This window comes from Tribolium madens, unplaced genomic scaffold, assembly GCF_015345945.1.
Source record: "Tribolium madens isolate multiple individuals breed KSU strain unplaced genomic scaffold, Tmad_KSU_1.1 Scaffold_1;HRSCAF=32;Tcas5.2_LG8, whole genome shotgun sequence".
NCBI classification, from domain to species: Eukaryota; Metazoa; Arthropoda; class Insecta; order Coleoptera; family Tenebrionidae; genus Tribolium; species Tribolium madens.
The window spans coordinates 10,127,144-10,148,535 of record NW_025400984.1 but is presented as its reverse complement, the minus strand read 5'-3'; the positions used below and the strand labels follow the sequence as shown (position 1 = coordinate 10,148,535).

At 32.0% G+C, this 21,392-nt stretch overlaps 3 protein-coding genes across 3 annotated transcripts in view; 1 reads left to right on the top strand and 2 right to left on the bottom strand.

Annotated features, from left to right (window-relative positions):
* LOC123016180 (short-chain dehydrogenase/reductase family 16C member 6) overlaps window positions 1-645 on the bottom strand; it is an 8,905-nt gene extending 8,260 nt beyond the window's left edge. Inside the window, exons 1-2 of the mRNA XM_044416413.1 lie at window positions 492-645; window positions 166-437 (exon numbers count right to left, since the gene is read on the bottom strand). Of these exons, the coding sequence (XP_044272348.1) occupies window positions 166-437; window positions 492-520 (301 nt within the window). The 5' untranslated portion in view covers window positions 521-645. The remainder of the gene's footprint in view (window positions 1-165; window positions 438-491) is intronic.
* Window positions 646-4,090: 3,445 nt separating this feature from the next.
* Window positions 4,091-5,218, bottom strand: LOC123016203 (60S ribosomal protein L11). Its single transcript, XM_044416443.1, has 3 exons — window positions 5,090-5,218; window positions 4,642-4,773; window positions 4,091-4,592 (listed from the first exon to the last, which is right to left on the bottom strand). The coding sequence occupies exons 1-3, from the start codon at window positions 5,093-5,095 to the stop codon at window positions 4,167-4,169; spliced, it is 564 nt and encodes a 187-aa protein (XP_044272378.1). The 5' UTR covers window positions 5,096-5,218; the 3' UTR covers window positions 4,091-4,166.
* A 328-nt stretch (window positions 5,219-5,546) lies between these two features.
* Window positions 5,547-9,836, top strand: LOC123016201 (dynein regulatory complex protein 1). The gene is made up of 8 exons (XM_044416442.1): window positions 5,547-5,699; window positions 5,746-6,229; window positions 6,510-7,484; window positions 8,830-9,007; window positions 9,052-9,220; window positions 9,271-9,423; window positions 9,469-9,644; window positions 9,699-9,836. Exons 1-8 carry the CDS (start codon window positions 5,581-5,583, stop codon window positions 9,800-9,802), a joined length of 2,358 nt encoding a protein of 785 aa, XP_044272377.1. The 5' UTR covers window positions 5,547-5,580; the 3' UTR covers window positions 9,803-9,836.
* The last annotated feature ends 11,556 nt before the right edge of the window (window positions 9,837-21,392 follow it).

Below are 21,392 nucleotides of genomic sequence, written 5' to 3'. Positions count from 1 at the left end.
TAAAAATATTAATTTTTGAAGACTGAATAAAAATAAAGTCCCTTTTTGAGATTTCTCTTGATTTTGGTCACCGTTTGAATAGATTTATTTAACTCGATAAAAATATGAAATAGGCAATCATCTCGTCCCACTTTCTCGACTTTCGCTTCAATTTTACTTTCTTACCTTTTTCATTATTGTCCCAAATGACAACTCGTGCCTTTTGTCGGGCAAGTCTCAGGGCTAACTCTTGACCCACTCCACCGGCGCCTCCCGTGACCAAAACGACTTTCCCTCGAAGGGTTTTCATCCGTCGAAGAAACGACGGAGTGAAGGTCAAGATCAAGGCTTCCGCAATGTAATAAACACTCAACCAACTCAAAACAATCAACTCGATAATTCTGGTGGTTGCACGAAGGGTGGTGAGACGCAACCACTCGAGCGAAGCTGAAGTCACCCTGAAAAGTGGTTTTCAAAAAAAAAATTGAGGGTGAAGAAAAAAATTAACTTGCCTGACGGTTCGTCGTAAATACGGATGCATTTTTCGGTTTAAGAAATTGTAATTTTATTTCACTCACGTTCGCGATTTAGGTAACCGTTTGCGACGCGGTGCGAATTGGAAATGCGCCGGCTTTGCGCTCGCGATGTGAATCCTTGGCAATATCTCAGTCAGGAGGTCGTTGGAGAAAACTCTGGTTTGTTGACCTGCCCAAACCTTTCTCTCATGAGCCTCACTCTTGGGTTTACTTTGATTCGAAACGTCGCTAAATATAGCCCCAAGGCTCTGTTTTGGGGGGCTTTGATAAGAGGAGAGGTCAAATGAACAAAATGAAACAAATTTTGATTTTTATTTAATAATTGTGGAAAACTGTTAGAAGTTATAGTTGAATTAATATTTTGGATATTTTTGACTTTATTAGAACTATTTATCGTAGAATACTGATCTTTTTTGTATGTGATAGAAAATTACCAAACATAAGAGATTATCACCAATAAGTCCGGAGTTATTAGCAATAGATCAAAAATCGACCAAAATTTCGACAAAAATTAAAAGAAAAAATCAACCTTAAAATTCTTCCCTATAACGTTTTTTACATTTCTAGAGGTCTTATAGACTCAAATAAGTGCATAAAACGACATTGGGTCAAGTTTAAAAAATTTTGAATTTTTTGAGTTTTTGAAAGTGAGCGGTAGTAAAATCGTAAAAATAGTCAATTTACCTTAAGTCGTAAAAACGCTTGAAATATGGTTTTCTAGACGTAAAATTACGCGCTGAACACAATGCAACAAGTTTAAATACTCTACGATACATAGTTTTTGAGATATTGAGTAATAAAGTTAAGAATAAGGCTAAAAGTATAAGCACTATATCAGATTTTGACCAAAAATCAAAATTTTTTGATTCTTATGAAAAACTAGTACTATATGTAAAATTAACCGGAGAACACGCCTGTACAAACCCTGTTGACCTAAGACTCATAGTTTTTGAGATATGATTTTTTTTTGAAAAAACTAAAAATGGCTCTGTACCCGGAGCCATAACCCGGAGCGACTTCCGGTTTGCGCCAGTAAATAGATAATTTTAAGCTAATTTTAATGGTTTTTACCCCTTTGCTCTAAGTTCTATAGTTTCGTAGAAAAACGCGTTTAAAGTTTCACAATTTTGAAAATTTTCACTTTTTGAACGGCGATTACGGCCAAACTATTAGACTTAGAGCAATAAGTCCAACTCCATCGTAATCAGCGTAAGAATCGACTGAGACCAAAGCCAAGTCGATATCTCACAAAAAAAATTTGAATTTTTAAACGCCGATTACGGCGAAACTAAAGGAGATAGCGCTAAATAATTGGGAAATTCGTAATTAGCACCTCAAAATCTATCGGATAAGATGAGACATGTTCAAAAACACTAACAAATTTTTACTTTTTTTATTTTGTAAATTGCGGCAAAACTGTGTCTCATTGGTATAATATTTTGACCTAAACCTATGTAAAATGTTCCGGGGAATCGATTGGCGTTAAAAAACTGCAAAATTCCTAATAGTTTTGAAGTTATAAGCGGATTTATATTTTTGATATTTTTGACTGTATCAGAAATTCTCTCAATAACTATTCATCGTAAAGCACTGAACTTTTTAATATATGATAGAAAATTCAATTTTCTATCCAACGGTACCAAATATAAGAGGTTATCTCTAATAAGTCCGGAGTTATTGCCATTAGACCGCTCCGGGTGCCAAAAATCGACCAAAATCTCCACAAAAATTTAAAAAAATTCAATCTTAAAATTATTTCATATAACGTTTTTTACATTTCTAGAGGTCTTAAAGACTCAAAAAAAGCATAAAACGTTATTGGGTCAGGTTTAAAAAATTACGAATTTTTTGAGTTTTTGATGGTGAGCTAGTAAATTTTTTTTTTTGCAAACAAAGAAAAAAAGTCACCATAACTTGAAAATTATTAAATTTAGGTATAGGGAATGTTAGTACAGATCGATGCAGAATTAAATTCTCTTCCATTTAGTAAAATAAAAATTGTGGTATTTCATTTGAAAAAATTGAGTTATGGAAATTTAAATTATTACAAAAGTAATTTTTGGGTTTTTTAATTTTTTTTCAAAATTTGAATACTAGAAGAACGATCTAAGCCTTCTCTTTCAAACGCCAAAAAAACAAATTCAAAATTTTAAAGAATGGCAGATTTACCGATTTTTAAATTGGAAGGTGCAGATCCAAAATTTTTTGAAAAACTCGAAATATTTCAAAAACGGCAAAATTTAGGTATTGGGAACGCTAATAAAAACTTCCTTAAAATAACCCGAATAATCCAAAAAGGCAATGGCTTTCCATTTAAGATAAGAAAGTTGAGACCGACTTCCGGTATAACCGGAAGTGCCGCCATCTTGAAAATATTTTCATTTAGGAGGACATAATGGATTGGTACATAGTACCAATTTTCAAATAAATACGATTATTCGAATTCCTAATACTTCTAATGTGGGGTTTAGACGGAACACCCTGTATAACGTTATCATGTAAAATTAACCGGAGAATACGCCTGTACAAACCGTTTTGACTTAGGATTCATAGTTTTTGAAATATGGCTGTCTTTTTTTTGAAAAAAAACTAAAATTTGTTTAAGTAAACAAAAAGTAACTTAAAAAATATAGAAAAGGTAAGTTTTGTGTTTTTTTATTATTATTATTCATGCTGATTTATCATAAAAACAACCGTTATGACAATTAAGCTGGTTTGACATGAATAAGAAATGAGGCAAAGATGTCCATTTGTTTGTTTAGAAAATACTCATGAGTCCTCTTTATAGTTATCATTTTATGACTCTTAACAAGCCTAACAGTTCGAAAAACATGTTGAGGATAATTATGGACGTCATTTATTACTACAAATGCGCAAAACAATTTTTTATTACTACAAAGGTCGCTAAATTGGCTTTAAATGTACAGAAAGTTGATTTTGTAATTGAAAAAAGCGGTAAAAATGCGATTGAAGAAGAGTTTACTTTCACTTCGTTATTTCTTTTGTCACTACTGAACGGTACAGCAAGTTTCGTTGATGAATAAATGTCTTTTTTCAACCCACTGCCCTCATTAACTGTCGTACTTTCTGCTAATGAATTTAATTAAACAAAATTTCAATTACCACTAGTCTAACTGGGAGTAATTTTTCTCTATTAAGGAAGAGCTAATTTGTCTTAAAACGGGACTTTTACATGTTTTCAAAGTACAGTAAATCGTGACGATATCAAATGTACAGTTTCAAAGTAAATTGCAAGCTAATTTTAACAATATTGACTAATTAATATGCACAAAAATCTAGTCTATGTAGAACGCACAAATTAATCGTTTTGTGTTGAAATAACTGCATTTTTACACAGGAAACAGAGCAGTAATTGTATTAAGCATTAATTAACTGATACTATAAACAAGTAACCTTTTACATAATACATATAATAATTGGAAAATGCTGTAATGTTAAATAAAAAAATTTCTCGGTACAAATATAGACAACACGCAATACACCAGTGTATAACTAGTTGCATAATCACCACACAATTAGGATAGAAATGAAATTAGGTTAAATAAAAACTCCAGTTGAATTTTCTTAAATAAACTTGTTTGCGCATCATACAAATATGTTAAAAATTAGAACATAACCATATGATTCGCATCACTTTTTACTCGCGAGAATTATACCGTCATATTTCTGTTGGAACCACTTCATGGCGTCTTCCTTCGTCAAACGATGGGGGAATCCAACTTTCCCTTGTTTCCTCCTCCTGTGGGCAACATTGAAGCCGGGGCGCCCCAAAACGACGTAAAAATCTAGACCGTAGATACCGATACTGGGGTCGTATTTGATTCCCAAATCGATGTGTTCCTGGATACCGAAGCCAAAGTTCCCCGAAGCTGAAAAGTTGTCACGTCTCAATTCGTATTCGCGGACTTTCAAGCCCCGTTCGAGGATCTCCTCGGCCTTCGCCCCACGGACTGTGCAATGAACGGCGATTTTCTCGTTACGTCTGATGCCGAACGATCGGACGGTGTAGCGGGCTTTGGAGAATACGGGCTGTTGGCCTGTCAATTGTTCTAAAACCTGAAATTTGGGCGTGATTGGGGGGCGACTTGGGGGCTAAAACACTCACTTTAGCGGCGCGGGTTAACCTATCACCGGACTCTCCGACGCAGATATTTAGACATAATTTGCGGATGTGGAGGTCCCGCATGACATTCTTGGACTTGTCCTTCACTTCGCGTTTTTCCTTTTTCGCCACGGGCTGCAACAACACAAAATTAATTTTATAGGTTATGTTGGTCTGTCACAAATAAGTTAAGAAAAATGTAAAGTTAGACTTCTGGGGGCTAAATAGTGGCTAATTTTTGATTTTTGATTTTATTTTAACGCGTTTTAGGAACGAAAAATACGATTTTTGGGACACATGACACCAACACCAGAAACACAAAAATACGCCCAAAATTACCCAAATCCAGTTTTTTAACACACAAAACGCCCAATTTGAATCAATTTCAGTGATCACACGAGCCGATGATTGAAGAAATAGAAAATTTATTGATAAAAACAAGAAAACTTACCGCCATTGTGGATCAAGAAAGTTGAAAAGACTGTCGATAAAACAGTCTCCTACATTGACAACACTTGTCGTTGCGCTAAATTCAAACTTGTTAACACTTTATTGTGACGAAAAAATCAACGATGACAAGAAATACAAAAACCGATAATTAAAAAAATTGGAAATTGTTAAATAACAACAAAAAAAATAAATAAAATTAGTGGGTAAAACAGTTTCCTACATTTTTAATTAGTAGCACTCATTGTTGCTACGGCAACTTGGCGCTAAATTCAAATTTGATAATATTTTATTATAAAAAGGCAAGAAAAAATCACCAATAAGACCCCGTGATTAAAAACCTAGAAAACTAATAGATACAAACAATAAAACATACCGTTAAACCGAATCTAGAAAGTTAAAAATTGAGTCGGTAAAATAGTTTCCTGTCGTTGCTATGGCAACTTGGCGCTAAATTCAAACTTGCTGTCATTTTATTTGATCAATAATAGAAAAATGGAGGAAGAAATCACCGATGATGAGAATTACGAACCGCAAGTCTTTTCGCGGAACCCCACCGAACGCATTGCTGCCCGCCGCCTCCGCATCCAGCGCCGTGTGGAGGCCCTGCACAAGTGAGTCCCCCATTTTCGCGTTTTTTGTAATTCCCCCTGATTTCAGGGCGAAAGAGGCGCAAGAGGCGGCAAAACTCAACGTCACCCTCGAGCCGGAGGTGACCAAGACGCCCATTGAGGGCCAGATCGAGAAAAGCTTGGAGCTTTTGGAGAAACTGATCCTCGAAGGGGACGAGTATGTGAGCAATGTGAGGGTGGCGACGGAGGCCCGCGAGGCTGATCGACGTGAACGCGAGGGAATCGGCAAGGAGAAGCTCCTGAAGGAGTTGGAGGAGGAGGCCGAGGCGGCGGCGAGCATGTTCGAGGAGATTGCCAATAAATGGGGCGGGATTTTGAAGTACAATGACCCGTTGCACATCAGCGAGGATATACAAAATCAGAAGGAGAAGTGCGACGAGCTTATCAGACAGAAAGACAATCTGATTGCTGAACTGAAAGAGAAAATTAGAAAGGCGGAAATCAATTTTGCGATTGATCAGAGAAAACAGATCGAGGATGTCAATTCGATAGCCCACAGAATCGAAAACCAGGTCTTCACACAATATTTGCCAATTATTACCCTAAAAATTACTTTTTTCAAAATTTTTATTATTTGTATTGTTGGTTGCATACGCAACCAAAACTAAAAAAACAACATTATGGTAATTCTAAAGCGTACAGGATTGAAAACCATGACTAAATGGCTTAACACAAACTTTGACTTAATGTTTTCGCCAAAATTTTGCAAGTTATTAACGTCAAAAACGATTTTTTTAATTACTAAACATGTGTATTGTTGGTTGCCAACCCGCCTGAAATTCCAATTTTCAGATAATTGTAATGAGGAAAGCTTATCGTCAGGAGTTGCAAATGATCGAAGAGGTCATCCTCGCCGAGCGCCAGATCCTCATCGAGGCCAATAACAAGAAATGGGAGGAATTATACAAGAAGCGAGACCAGGAGGAAAAAGCCAATTCCGAGCTCAAATCCGAAGATTATTGGAGTTTTGTTAAAGAAATGGACAATTTGCAACGTGATTTTCAGGAATTGTATCGTGAAACCACAATTAAACTTGAGAATGATTGTGATGAGCTTCAACGTGAAATGGAAAGAATTAAAACAGATGCGGTTATGAATAGTGAAAAGCTCGATTACAATTATCAGATTTTGAAAAAACGCGAAGATGAAAATTTGATAATACGATCGCAACAAAAACGTCGAATAAATAAACTCCAAGATGTTATAAATAATTTACGTAAGAAAAATAACGCTTATCAAACACAAACAAGTCAACAAATTGATAAATTAACAATCGAATTGAGGAAACTAACACAGAATATTCTCGATATTGAGCAAAAAGCTGATCATATTGCTCAAGTAAATGACGAGAAATTTAAAAAAATCTGGAGTATGAACAAACAACGAGCTGATCAACTCTTTAAACGTATCCTCGACATCGATAAAACTCTTCACGAGCAACAATTGGGTCTAATTTGGGACCCTCCTCATCACAAATTACCCACAAAAAACGAATTAGAGAGTTACAAAACTGCTCTAAATCTTCTTAGTGTTAGAAAATTTAAAAGCAAAAGTGTGATTAGTGCACCAGAAGGCGCTCCAATCGAACCCGAAAATGTACAAATCGAAACAATTGAAGAAAATCAAAATTATAAAAAAACACTAAGACATATTTTGAATTTGGTCGGTGATAAAATGGGTTTTTTGATCGAAGATGAACTATTTGCGATCTTAGAACCGTATTTGGAACAAGAACAGACGCTGGTAAAGGTCGACAATGTTTTTGCGGTAAGTTCATTACAGTTCATAATAGTTTAACACAGTTAAATTTAGTTAATTTTACGTAAAAACGGTGTTTTGGGCTTTTTTGATCAGTTATTGGTCTAGTTCATTACAGTTCAACACAGTTCAATGTAGTTCATCACAGTTTAATTTAGTTAATTTTGCGTAAAAACAATGTTTTCGGTTTTTTGGATCAGTTCTTGGTTTAGTTTACTATAGTTCAACACAGTTCAATTTACTTAATTTTACGTAAAAACGGTGTTTTAGGCTTTTTTGATCAGTTATTGGTCTAGTTTATTACAGTTCAACACAGTTCAATCTAGTTCATTACAGTTCAATTCAGTTAATTTTGCGTAAAAACGATGTTTTGGGTTTTTTGGATTGGTTTTTGGTTTGGTTTATTATAGTTCAACACAGTTCAATTTAGTGTATTTGACGTCAAAACGATATTTTAGGCTTTTTGAACAGTTTTTGATTTACTTCATTATAGTTTAACACAGTTCAATGTAGTTTATTACAGTTCAATTTAGTTAATTTTGAGTAAAAACCATGTTTTGGGCCCTTTGTATTAATTTTTGACTTATTATAATTCAACTCAATTCTTTCTCCTATACATGTTTTGTCCTTTATGTAACGCAACTTCTGAAAAGCCGATTAACCAATTAGAGTTTAACACAGTTTAATTTAGTTAATTTTACATAAAACGATGTTTTAGGTTTTTTTGGATCAGTTTTTGGTTTAGTTCATTATAGTTCAACACAATTCAATGTAGTTAGTTCTTTACAATTCAATTCACTTAATTTTGGGTGAAAACGATGTTTTAACTCTTTAGTATCTGTTATTGGCTTTGTTTATTATAGTTCAACATAGTTCAATGTAGTTCATTGCAGTTCAATTTAGTTAATTTTGCGTAAAAACGATGTTTTAGGCTTTTTGCATCAGTTTTTGGCTTAGTTCATCATAGTTTAACTCAGTTCAATGCAGTTCATTTTGCGTAAAAACGCCGTTTTAGGCGCTAAACATTAGTGAATGTAGCGATTTTGACCTCCTCTTTAAATTCTTCTTTCCATACATGTTTTGTTTTGTCCTATATGTAACACAACCTCTGAAAAGCCGGTTAACCAATTACAGTTCAACACAGTTCAATTTAGTTAATTTTTAGTATGTCTTAAGTTTTTTGGATCAGTTTTTGGTTTAGTTCAACACAGTTCAATGTAGTTCATTGCAGTACAATTTAGTTAATTTTGCGTAAAAACGATGTTTTAGACATTTTGTATCAGTTTTTGGCTTGGTTTATTGTAGTTCAACACAGTTCAATGTAGTTCATTTTTGCGTAAAACCGACGTTTTAGGCGCTTAACATCAGTGAACGTAGCGATATTGACCTCCTTCTTGAATTCTTCCTCCCATATATGTTTTGTCCTATATGTAACACAATTTCTGAAAAACCGGTTAACCTTGAGGATGAAAGCTTGATGAACGTTCATGAAATGGATCCTTTGAACGTCTCTGAACTCACTGACAATACTGGTAAGTGAATTTTGAAAAATTTCCTGAAAATCGTATTTTTTAAGACAGTCGAAGTAAATTGAGTGAAACAATTGCCACCGATTTAACATTGAGAGAATATGTGGGGGCTGAGCGTGAAGGGGGTAGTAATATCGATGTGGGGCCCTTATCGGTGACCCTTTACGATGATAATTTGAAAGGGGAGTGTAAAGGGCCTGAATTGGGTGAACGCGAGTAAGTAAATGAATTTTTTTTCAGTTCAAAATTTTGTTTTTTTTTTTCAGTACTAAGGACCAGGATAGTAAGGGGTCCTTCGGTGAGGCTGATAATAAATCAAATGTGCCATGTCAGTACCAGCACCCTCTTGTGATAAGCTCGATTTATGTTTTGAAAGCTTTGAGGGAGTTTTTGGGAAAATATCACGTCAAAAAAGCCGGGTAAAAAACCGAGTTTAGGGTTTTTTGGTGCTGAAATTTTTGTAGAATGCCAACAATGACAGCAAGATTGGCTTTTAAACGAAGTACTGTGTCTCGATTGGTGGTACAGGAGGATATTGAGAGTTATTGGACTAAATATACGACGCTTTTTCCTAAAGAAAGAGAGCAGTTGTGGGATAGTCTTCTAGCGGGGCTTAAAAGATATCACGAATTGTTGAAAGGTTTGTAGAGTTTAGTGGAGAAAAAAAAATGGTGATTTTTGTTTTTTTTTCCAGTTCGGAAACTCACAAGTGAAGAAGTGGTGAAATTGAGGAAACAAAACTCGGAATTGAGACGAGTTTTTGCAAATTATATCGACAAAGACGACATTCCTTACTGATTTATTACTTTAGTAAATAAAAAACTCACAAAAACCCAACTTTTTTCATTTTATTATTATACAGGCCGATTCATATAAGTTGTAACTCAAAACAATTTATATGGGACTGCCTGTATACAAAGCTTCATTCCCACTCATGGCGAAAATGGTTGCGACTACAAATTAAACAATAAATTTAATCTAATTTATTTTTTTTAGTTTAGTTCAGTTTAATTTAGTTCATTTTAGTAGTTATAGTAGACTATTCGTCTACTTTTGACATTTGAGTCCGAATAAGTACGTTTTAGGTTTTTAGGTTTTTCTTAGAAAATAAAAATTGGTATTAAAATAAGTTTTTTTGTACGTAATAAAATGATATTGTAAAAAATTTGTATGTTATTTATTTTGTACAATTTAAAAAATTAGTAGAGAAGAAACTAATAAAAAGTTAAAATTTTAATTTACTAGTTTATTATTGTTTATTTTTCGTTTAACTTAATGCAGTTTAACATAGTTCATGACAGTGATCAAAGTCGAAAATGCGTCCATTGTTGCCAACCTTGCGATCACTTAAACCGAAATAAACAAGTTGGGGTCCAGTTAAACAAAAGTATCGTTTTCGTACTTGCTAATAGGATCAAGTCGACTGTGTTTTCGGTCAGTAAATAAATTTTTATTGGCAAAACCCCCGACCGTCCGGTCTAATTCATCACCAAACCCAACTTTTTTCAGTTTGTTATAATACAGGCTGATTCATATAAGTTGTAACTCAAAACAATTTATATGAGACTGCCTGTATACAAAGCTTCATTCCCACTCATGGAGAAAATGTTTGCGACTAGAAATTAAACAATAAATCTAATCTTATTTAATTTTTTTACACAGTTTATAGTTCATTTTTAGTTTAGTTCAGTTCATTTTATTTTAGACTAATTTTGACAAGTAGTCGATTTAAGTCATTTCAGTGTAGTTCAACATTGTTTATTTCCTTTATTCAAATAATCTTAATTACTAATTTAGCACAGTTGAGATCAAGAATGATTAATAAAATCAGTTTATTACAGTTTATTACGTATAGAGTCGTAATCCAAGTTAATTTTATGCCAATATTAACACTAATAAAGTTCATAACACTTAATTTTGTAATAGACAATAAAAAAAATTGCATAATTACTAATATAGTTTTTTTGTTTTTCACAAATTTAGAGGTAATTTTTTACTAGATACTAAATAAAAGTTTGAGATGTTATGCAACTAACATTACAAGCGTGCCTATTTCGTCTACTTTTGACATTTGAGTCCGAATAAGTACGTTTTTACGGATTGTTTTAGGTTTTTTTCAGAAAACAAAAATTGGTAACATATTAAAACGAGTTTTTTGGTATCGAATAAAATAATAGTGTAAAAAATTTGTATGTTGTTTATTTTGTCCAATTTAAAAAAACAGTAGAAGAAAAACTAATAAAAAGTTAAAATTTTAATTTACTAGTTCATTATTGTTTAATTTTAGTTTAATTAATGCAGTTCAACACAGTTGATGACAGTGATTAAAGTCGAAAAAACAAAAGTATCGATTTCATACTTGCTGATAGGATCAAGTCGACTGTGTTTTCGGTCAGTAAATAAATTTTTATTGACAAAACCCCCGACCGTCCGATCTAATTCATCATCAAACCCAACTTTTTTCAGTTTATTATTATACAGACTGATTCATATAAGATGTAACACAGGACAACTTATATGAGTCAGCCTGTATACAAAGCTTCATTCCCACTCATGGAGAAAATGGTTGCTATTAGAAATTAAACAACGAATTTAATCTAATTTATTTTTTTTCACAGTTTATAGTTCATTTTTAGTTTAGTTCAGTTCATTTTAGACTAATTTTGACAAGTAGTCGATTTAAGTCATTCAATGTAATTCAACATTGTTGATTTCCTTTATTCAAACATTCTTAATTACCAGTTTATCACAGTTGAGTTCAAAAATGTTTAATAAAATAAGTTTATTACAGTTTATTATGGATAGAGTCGTAATCCAAGTTAATTTTATGCCAATATTAACACTGATAAAGTTCATAACTCTTAATTTTGTAATAGATAATGAGAAAAAATTGCATAATTATTAAAATGTTTTTTTTTCACAATTTTGGATGTTATTTATTAAATAAAAGTTTGAAATGTTATGCAACTAACATTACAAGCGTGCACGACTTGAGAACTATTTTGTCTACTTTTGACATTTGAGTCCGAATAAGTACGTTTTTACGGATTGTTTTAGATTTTTTTTAGAAAACAAAAATTGGTATTAAAACACGTTTTTTGTACTTAATAAAATAATAGTGTAAAAAATTTGTATTTTGTTTATTTTGTCCAATTTAAGAAATTAGTAACGAAAAGAAACTAATAAAATGTTAAAATTTTTGTTTACTAGTTCATTATTGTTTAACTTAATGCAGTTTAAAACAGTTCATGACATCACTGATCACTCAAAGTCGAAAATGCGCCCATTGTTGCCAACCTTAAACCGAAATAAACCAGTTGGTGTCCAATTAAACAAAAGTATCGATTTCATACTTGGTGATAGGATCAAGTCGTCTGTGTTTTCGGTCAGTAAATAAATTTTTATTGACAAAACGGCCGACCGTCCGGTCTAATTCATCACCAAACATTGAATTGGGACCACAGGAAGGTCTCTGGGTGGTTTCTTATCTGTGATTGATAACAAGCGGTCGGTCCCACCCAAGTCGATGATAAAATAAAGACACAAGGCTACTTTTTCTTGAACGGAGAAAGGCGGCGTTGCGTTTGACAGGAACTAATAAATGATATTTTACCGGAAACGATCGAATCGTGTGCAAATGACACCGAGAAGGCGCGCGAAAATCAATATTTGGACTGGAACGGTGGGAAAATGAGCAGGGAAAAAATTACCTGTCATTCGGAATTATTCAAATTACTCTGGAATTTTTATTAATTACTTGGGATTTCTGGAGATTATTTGACACAAATTTGCTTTGTGAAAATCTCAAGTGTATTTTTATATACGTAAAATAAAAATATTTTTTTAATTTCTTAACTGTTATACAGGGTGATTTTAAAAAAATGGCAAGCGCTGTAGAATTTTTATTTATAGACCGATTTCAAAAATTAAAAAAACTAATTAAACAAAAAAACCTATATTTATTATGTTGTAAATACGATATTTTTTTTTCAGAAAAGTTGTTCATCTAGTACCCTTGTATATCAAATTTTAAAATTATCGGCCAAATAAGATTTTTCATTTTTATCCAAGATACGTCTAAAAAAATTGATTGAAGTCAAAATTTTAGACCAATTTTGGTCTCTCATGTTCATTTCTCAAATTAAAAAAATTTATTTGTAATAAAGACCGCCATGGAAAAACAAAATTGTATTTATAACCATATTAATTACTAAAACGACTTAATAATCAAACACTACTTTTTTAATCTTAAACTGTTTTTTAAATAACGGGTGTTTTTTTTATTTAACGTCAAAGCTCTCTATGAAATATGAAAGTTTGATTGTGAACGAACCATCGCATTTTAACATTAAAGTTTACAAAATTACAAAATAATGAAAAGTTTTTATTTATTTCTACAATTTTTATAAATAAATTTATAGAAAAAAAGTTTTTATATTTTAAAAAAACTTACCTTTTCTTTGATATTTCTTTTAACTTACCTTTTGTTCACTAATAAACTTTTGTGGATTCATGTTTTAAAGTTCGCGCTCTTATACGCCCGCCATCTTTTGGTGCTTATTTAAGTTAGTATTTTTTCTCTTTCTTATGCTTTGCATTGTTAATTGCTATGTCTCTTTCTCTTATACTTATTAGAACTTGTGCACATGTTTTAAAGATCGCGCTCTTATGCGCCCGCCCTCTTTTGACATTTATTTGAATTATATTTGAATTTGAGAAAAATTGCCGACTTGACCGGGGCTCGAACTCGGGACCTACCTGCTGGAAAGCGGGACCTTATGCCGCTGAGCCACCACCGCCGCCAACAATTTCAATGTTTTCATTCAACATATTTTACACAAAATTTTTCAAAAATTTATTTTTCGCATTTAACAATGTTTTTGTGCTTTATTAAGTCTTTTGAACCCCCAAGCGTGCAAATGGTTCAATTTTGAAGTTTTCAATTTTTGTCGAAATTTTGGGCGATTTTTGGTGTCCGAAGCGGTTTATTGCTGATAAATTCGGAACTATTGACTCTAGTTCTTTTTGCTTAGTACCGTTGGAAAGAAAATTTAATTTTCTATCATACACAATAAAGATCAGTGCTCTATGATAAATAATTATCGAGAAAATTTCTGATAAAATCAAAAATATAAAAAATATTAATTCAAAACTATAACTTCTAAACGATCGTGAATTTTGCAGTTCAAAAAAAAACATTAAGTTTGAAGTACAAATAATAATTACCTATAACAAATCGGACAAATATCTAAGTTAGTATTATTAATTTATTTTCTTATTACGTTCTTATTTATTTACATATTTTGTACTTTTTTGTTATTTTTTCCACTTTGATAGTTTTGTCAAAAAATAATTTTTAGTAAAGGTAGAACGTATTGCACGTATCCGTACCAAGAAAATTAATATCTTCCAAATTATAAAAAAAATTGGACCCATATTATATAATTATATAATATACTTACTGTACACGGTGTGTCAGAACTCGCGCTCCAAAAAAAAATTTCAAGTAAGGTAAGATACCATCAAAATGTAAAAAATGTTTAAAAACATTTTTTGATGTCTATTTAATAAATCTGATGATTTTGTATGTTTTTTATTTATTTTGTTATTATTTATTATTATTTTTCCAACAGAAATAAATAGAGTCAAAGCGCAAATTTAAACTCTCATAACTTCGAAATTTTTATAGATGGAATTTTTTTAACATTTTTTTCATGTTTCTGATTTTATTAATTTTTTGCCTTTCCTTCAAATTCTTTTTTTTGTCCTTTATTTTACGTTTCTTTATTTATTTTTCAGCATTTTTTCTCTTTCTTAAATTACTTCCAAGTTAATAACATTTTTTAATAGCTTCACCGTTTTTCAAAAAAATTTCTTTTTCCTCATATAATGACTTAGTTTTTAAAATAAACACAAAATTCATTTTTTTGGCGAAGATTTTTTATTTTGTTCTGTTCGTTATGCCAAAAACTTTAAATAGTTTTTTTTCTTTCTTCTTCTTTTTTTTTTCTTCAAATTCTTTTTTTCCTCTTTTTTCCTCCTTAATCTTTTTAGCATCGTTTCTTTTTCATAAATTACTTCCAACGTTAATAACATTTTTCAACAGCTTTGCCTATTTTTCCAAAATTTCTCTTGTTCCTCATATAGTGAGAATCTTCTCCATCTTCTTCTGTTCTTTATGCCAAAAACTTCTAATGGTTTTTTTCTTTCTTTTTTCTTTTCTTTTTCTTCGAATTCTTTTTTGTTCTTAAAAACTGATTTTATTTTACGTGTCCTCATTTTTTCCTCGTTTTTCCTCAACATTTTTCAGCATTTTTTCTTTTTCTTAAATTACTTCCAACGTTAAGAACATTTTTCAACAGCTTTGCCTTTTTTTCCAAAATTTCTCTTGTTCCTCATATAGTGACTTAGCTTTTAAATCAAACACAAAATTCAATTTTTTTTGAGAATTTTCTCCATTTTCGTCTGTTCTTTATGCCAAAAACTTCTAATGGTTTTTTTCTTTCTTTTTTTCTTTTCTTTTTCTTCGAATTCTTTTTTGTTCTTAAAAACTGACTTTATTTTACGTGTCCTCATTTTTTCCTCGTTTTTCCTCCTCAACATTTTTCAGCATTTTTTCTTTTTCTTAAATTACTTCCTACGTTAAGAACATTTTTCAACAGCTTTGCCTTTTTTTCCAAAATTTCTCTTGTTCCTCAATATAGTGACTTAGCTTTTAAATCAAACACAAAATTCATTTTTTTTTGGAGAATCTTCTCCATCTTCTTCTGTTCTTTATGCCAAAAACTTCTAATGGTTTTTTTCTTTCTTTTTTTCTTTTCTTTTTCTTCGAATTCTTTTTTGTTCCTAAAAACTGATTTTATTTTACGTGTCCTCATTTTTTCCTCGTTTTTCCTCCTCAACATTTTTCAGCATTTTTTCTTTTTCTTAAATTACTTCCTACGTTAAGAACATTTTTCAACAGCTTTGCCTTTTTTTCCAAAATTTCTCTTGTTCCTCATATAGTGAGTTAACTTTTAAATCAAACACAAAATTCAATTTTTTTTGGAGAATCTTCTCCATTTTCTTCTGTTCTTTATGCCAAAAACTTGTAATGGTTTCTTCTTCTTTCTTTTTTCTTCTTTTCTTTTTTTGCTCTTAAAAACTGACTATTTTACGTGTCTTCATTTTTTCCTCGTTTTTCCTCCTCAACATTTTCCAACATTTTTTCTTTTTCTTAAATTACTTCCAACGTTAATAACATTTTTTAATAGTTTTATCCATTATTTCCAAAATTTTACTTGTTCTCATATAGTGACTTAGCTTTTAAATCAAACACAATTTTTTTTTGTCGAATTTTCTTTATTTTCTTCTGTTCTTTATGCCAAAAACTTCAAATGTTTTTTTCTTCTTTCTTCTTTTCTTTTTCTCCAAATTCTTTTTTTGTTCTTAAAAACTGAGTTTATTTTACGTTTCTTGATTTTTAGCTTGTTTTTCCTTACATGGCATTGTTCTCTGGGATGCGAGTTCTGGCGCACCATGTATATTAAAAGTCATTTAATTTAGCTTTTTAACTTTGAAAATCGGGTCATAAATAAATTCTAATTCGTTTTTTAAAAATCACAGCTAACTATTTTAGTCGTTTTTTTAGTGCTCCACTTTGTATCTAGGGTAAGTCCGGGCAAAAATTATGTTCTTAATTTTTATTTCACGCCAGTTGTGCCAACCATAAAACCGAAATCGCCCCACAGTATCATCCGTTTCAGTCGCACATTATTGGAATTGCTATTGGAAATAAGTGTTAACAGGCGTGGAAAACCGTTACGTCTTTACGACTCGAACTCATATTTCAACTTCACACCATTTAGCGCTCAACAACAACAACAATCCAATTAAAAACCACCGAATTAAGTAGTTTTCATCGTATTGTTCGCTGGGTAATAATAAAAACAACAATCGTTTAAAGAAGAATGCGACGGTCAGACAACAAGACCACATGAAGAAGAAAAAAGGACAATCGCAGCAACCCATGCACTTCGTTATAATATAATGACGGACCGTGAGTTGGTAACATCAAAGGAGTCTGTGAAATATTTCCCATCAACAGTCCGATCAAGAATGTTCAATTCAAACAACTTTCAACAACCAATCGTATCTTAAGGCGGGTTTTATTAAAGCACAGCCTACTTATATATCCTTATGTAATTTATTATTGTTTAAATATAAACGCGTCAATGGATGACGAAACGAAAACAATTGAGGTATTTTCAAGTTTACGCAATTGTTTTTTTTTTCCTTTGTTCAGAAGCACCCTATAAATTTAGATGCGTGTGGATTATGTATGTATTCCACTGTGTAGGTTTTCGGATTTGTTGGACTTATTTGGAACAGGTATTTTTCTTTATTGGTACTGGAGTATGATGTATACATGGATATAGAGGTGTTAAAACACTTGAAACATGATAGCTCTACATGAGGTATTAATTAATGGGATAGCGGCGATATAGGGGAAATCCGGGTGAGATGGACTTCTAGTTACTTATACAGGGTGTTCCGTTTTTATTGTTACAAACTTAGACAGATGATAGAATATTCAATTTTAAGACAAAAGTTTCCTATGAACATGTATCAAAAAATGTTACGTAAGCGAGCTACACCCCCTGAAAGAGATGTGTTTTTAATGGGGTTTTCCCACTATTGCAGAATAGATAAAATTACAACAGTTGATACAGCTGATTACTTTTAAACACCTGAACGAATTTAAAGATCATTTGTCGAAATTTTTAATCACGGTGAAACAAATTTAATTTTTGATTTTTATCCTCTATATGGTCTGTAAGACAAATTGTAAATTGATTTTACTCAAAAACGGTAAGTTTTATCGAAAAAACGCAAGAGAACTATGAAATTTAGAATTTTGTGGCTGAAAGTGGCAAAAACCAACCGCCAAAATAGTTAGGGTACTTTTTACCCTAAACCCCCCCCTGAGTAAAAATTTCGACATTTTATCTTTGAATTCATTTGGGTGTATAAAGGTTATCAGTTGTACCAAATTTTGTAATTTTATCTACGATGGTTCCTGAAATATTGGAAAAAATCTATTAAAAGATGCACCCCTTTCAGGGGATGTGGCTCCCTTATATAAAATTTTTCGATATATGTTTATAGGAAACTTTCATCTTAAAATTGAATATTCTATAACCTGGTTAAATTTGTAACAATAAAAATGGAACACCCTGTATGTTGTCTACGAGAAGAACTTTTGTAATAAAGATCATAATTTTACAAGTTTTTTAAAATGTGGTTTATTTTTCCCGGACTTACCCTGTCTATAATACAGTACAACTCCGACATAGCGAGTAAATTATTTGTTTTTTTGTCAACCTTAGTAAAAAAAATTGTAAGAAATAAGTTTAGTGATAAATGGGGCTTTTTACTAACTCAGATCGGTAAAAAAGAGAAATTTTAAGCTTTAGATAATTTTTTGTTTCTTGAATTTTGATGCAGTAGTATTTATGTAATTTTAGAATCACTCTGTATCTTTACAGAAATGTTTCACCAATTCACTTAAACCATGAATTGGAAAGAATTTTTAGAACTGATGATGATTTTTTTTGTATACAGGGTGCGCCTCAGAAAAAAATGCCAGATACCAGAAACATGTAAAAAAAAATTCAAAGTTTTATTAAACTCTCCTTTATTTACTAAAGAAAAAAATTGATTACTGAAGTTTATCAAACGTTACTTTAAATTCTAGGGGTTTGTTAATTATTTTTTTAATTATGAATACACCAAAGGAAAAATCTATCTTTCCTCGTTCATATGCCCAAATACGGTTTCAAATTAATAAAAAATGGTAAAGTTATCAATTTTTGAAGAGGAAGGTGCAAATACATTTTTTTTAAATACTAAATACAGGGTGCGTCAGCACTCGCGACCTAAAGAAAAATTTTCGAAGTTACTAAATAATTCTAAAAAAATATATACCTACAAGACCATCAGTATCATTAAATATCCAAAAAAATGTCAAATGTCAAAAAATTTTGACAGATAGAATTTAAAAAAAAATCTTCCTGTTTCTGGTGTCTTAATCTGGTATCTTAATTGAAATTTTTCTCTGGGGCGCGAATTCTGAAACATTCTGTATTTTCAAAATTTTAATTATCTTATAAGTGATTTAATTTTTTTGTGTTTTGGATCTACTTATCTAAGGATACCTAAGTAATAAAACAAATAAATATTTTGGTGATTTTGATAAATAGGGTTTATGCAGTACAAATGTAATTTTTCCCGAACTTAACTAGAATTTTTTTCTAATCAACATTTATTTTTTTCAAAACTAAAATATTTTCAAAAATTTTTCATTTTAAATAAAAAAAACTAGATAGGTACACTGTTTTTTATTAAATCAGTTATAATAATATCATTAGGTATTTTGCTATTAGAAGTAAAAGTGAAGCTGAACGTTTATTTAACTAAAAAATAAGCCAATTTATAAAAGTAGAGTAAAAACGGGAGAGATGGATCATAGGGCTGGACTATTAAAAAAACGCTATATCTCTTATATTAGAAAAACAGTAAAGAATCGCTTAAAAAAATATAACCAAAATAATAAAAAAAAATAAAATTATATAGGATGCGCCAAAACTCACGCCCCAGAGAAAAATACCATGTAAGGTAAGACACCAAGAACTTGAAAAATAATAATTTAACTATAAAATAAGCCACATAAAGTCACTTTTATTCCGAATAACATATACTATTTTATACACAAACCTATTCAGATCGAGAGTAAATTGCAACACTATAATAAGCAAGTAAATGAACAAAATAATCAGGAGGCTTTGCGAGTAATGATATCATGATAAGGCTTATAAACAAACAATATGCGTCAACATCGTAATTATAATTTTTGAAAGTGTTTATTAATTTAATTTAACTAGTGCAGTTGGTAGACAAGAAAGAAACAACATCAGGGAAAAAGTAAAAACGCTTAGGAGCATAAATAGAATTTTTACTCTAAGTGACAATTGGCCACTTTTGTGACGTTTGCGGACAAATTATGTTTTTATTGAAAAAATAAATTAAAGACTAAACATTGTATTAAAAATAAAGGATAAAAAAAAAACAAAAACGATAAAATAATCAAATTCAATCAAATTTTTAATCAAAGTGGCTTGTTATTTTGGTAACTTAAAATAATATAAAAACGGAAAATTTAAAATTGACATGTCTCACATATCTTCAATGCTACCAACATAATTTTGGAATAACAAACATTTTTTTCTATTTTTGGTTTTTTGAGTAATTAGTGATATAATTGAGCTCACCTTCAATCTAATATCTTGGTAAAATTAAAATTGCTTGAAAAAAGTAATTGAACAATCTCACTCGTTTATTAATCGGCGATTAATAAATACCGCTCTCGCTTTCCATTGAAAAAAAAAGGTTGTTTTGTTGCCCCACTCGAATAAATACGTCGTTGGATCAGTTGGGCGCATCTTTGGTGGCTTGGGAGCTCCCTCAGGGTAGATGTGGAGTAGGTGGAATGCTGGGAAAGCCCCCGGGGACTTGGTAGCGGTCGTGCCTCGCCCCTCTTCAGGTCAAAGTTCACTCTCTTCAATGCTCTAGATTTTTGCGTTGTTGGGACGCCATCGCGGCTCGGAGGCTACCGGGTACCCACTTCTACGCCTGCGCCCGACCACAGCCAATGCCAGTAGCCCGCACGGTAGCCAATATTACCACCGGTAGCCCTCCCATCGACTTTTCCACACAGGGCGGAAAACACACCATTTCCGTTTTTCGGCGAGCGATGATCAAGGCAGGGGGGCGTGGGGGGCAAGCGGGGCCGCAGACACTACTGTGCAGTTCCCACGCGACGAGCACTGCGTGGAAGCGCTCGCTACCCTACCCATTGAGTGCCTCGATCTAGTGATTTTTTTTACCATGTTGGTAGCCATTTGCAAAGTAATTAGGGGTCAAGTCATCGTTGACGAGTCTATATTTCAGTCCCCAAAAACGGAAAAAAGTGCACATTTACATTCAAATGGTGGTGATGCAAAGCCGATCGCGTGGGCTATGAAATCTCTTCCTGAATCTTTGTAGGTGTGTGTCTTAGCGTGTGTGGCCGCATTGAACTAACCACCGCCGTAGATATGGACCCGACAAGACAGTTTACCACATGGGAAAAATTCCTACTTGATGGTACCCATTACACTTGGGGATTTTTTTGCTTTCATGTTGGTACGAACAACGATTAACGAAATAATGCGACATTATTTCTGCTCGAGACTGTACACAAACTAGTGGAAGAAGTTTTAAATAAAGCAACAAATTTTTTGGCCATAAATTGAAAAAATGTGTACAACTAATTTTAATAATAATGATAAATTCCACCAAAATTTCATTG

Coding starts and splice junctions, on each gene's coding strand:
- LOC123016201 (XM_044416442.1), top strand. CDS start 5,581: ATGGAGGAAGAAATCACCGATGATGAGAATTACGAACCGCAAGTCTTT. Junction 9,221..9,270: donor CCTGAATTGGGTGAACGCGA/GTAAGTAAATGA, acceptor TTTTTTTTTCAG/TACTAAGGACCAGGATAGTA. Junction 9,424..9,468: donor TATCACGTCAAAAAAGCCGG/GTAAAAAACCGA, acceptor AAATTTTTGTAG/AATGCCAACAATGACAGCAA.
- LOC123016203 (XM_044416443.1), bottom strand. Junction 4,593..4,641: donor GGTTAACCCGCGCCGCTAAA/GTGAGTGTTTTA, acceptor CCCAAATTTCAG/GTTTTAGAACAATTGACAGG.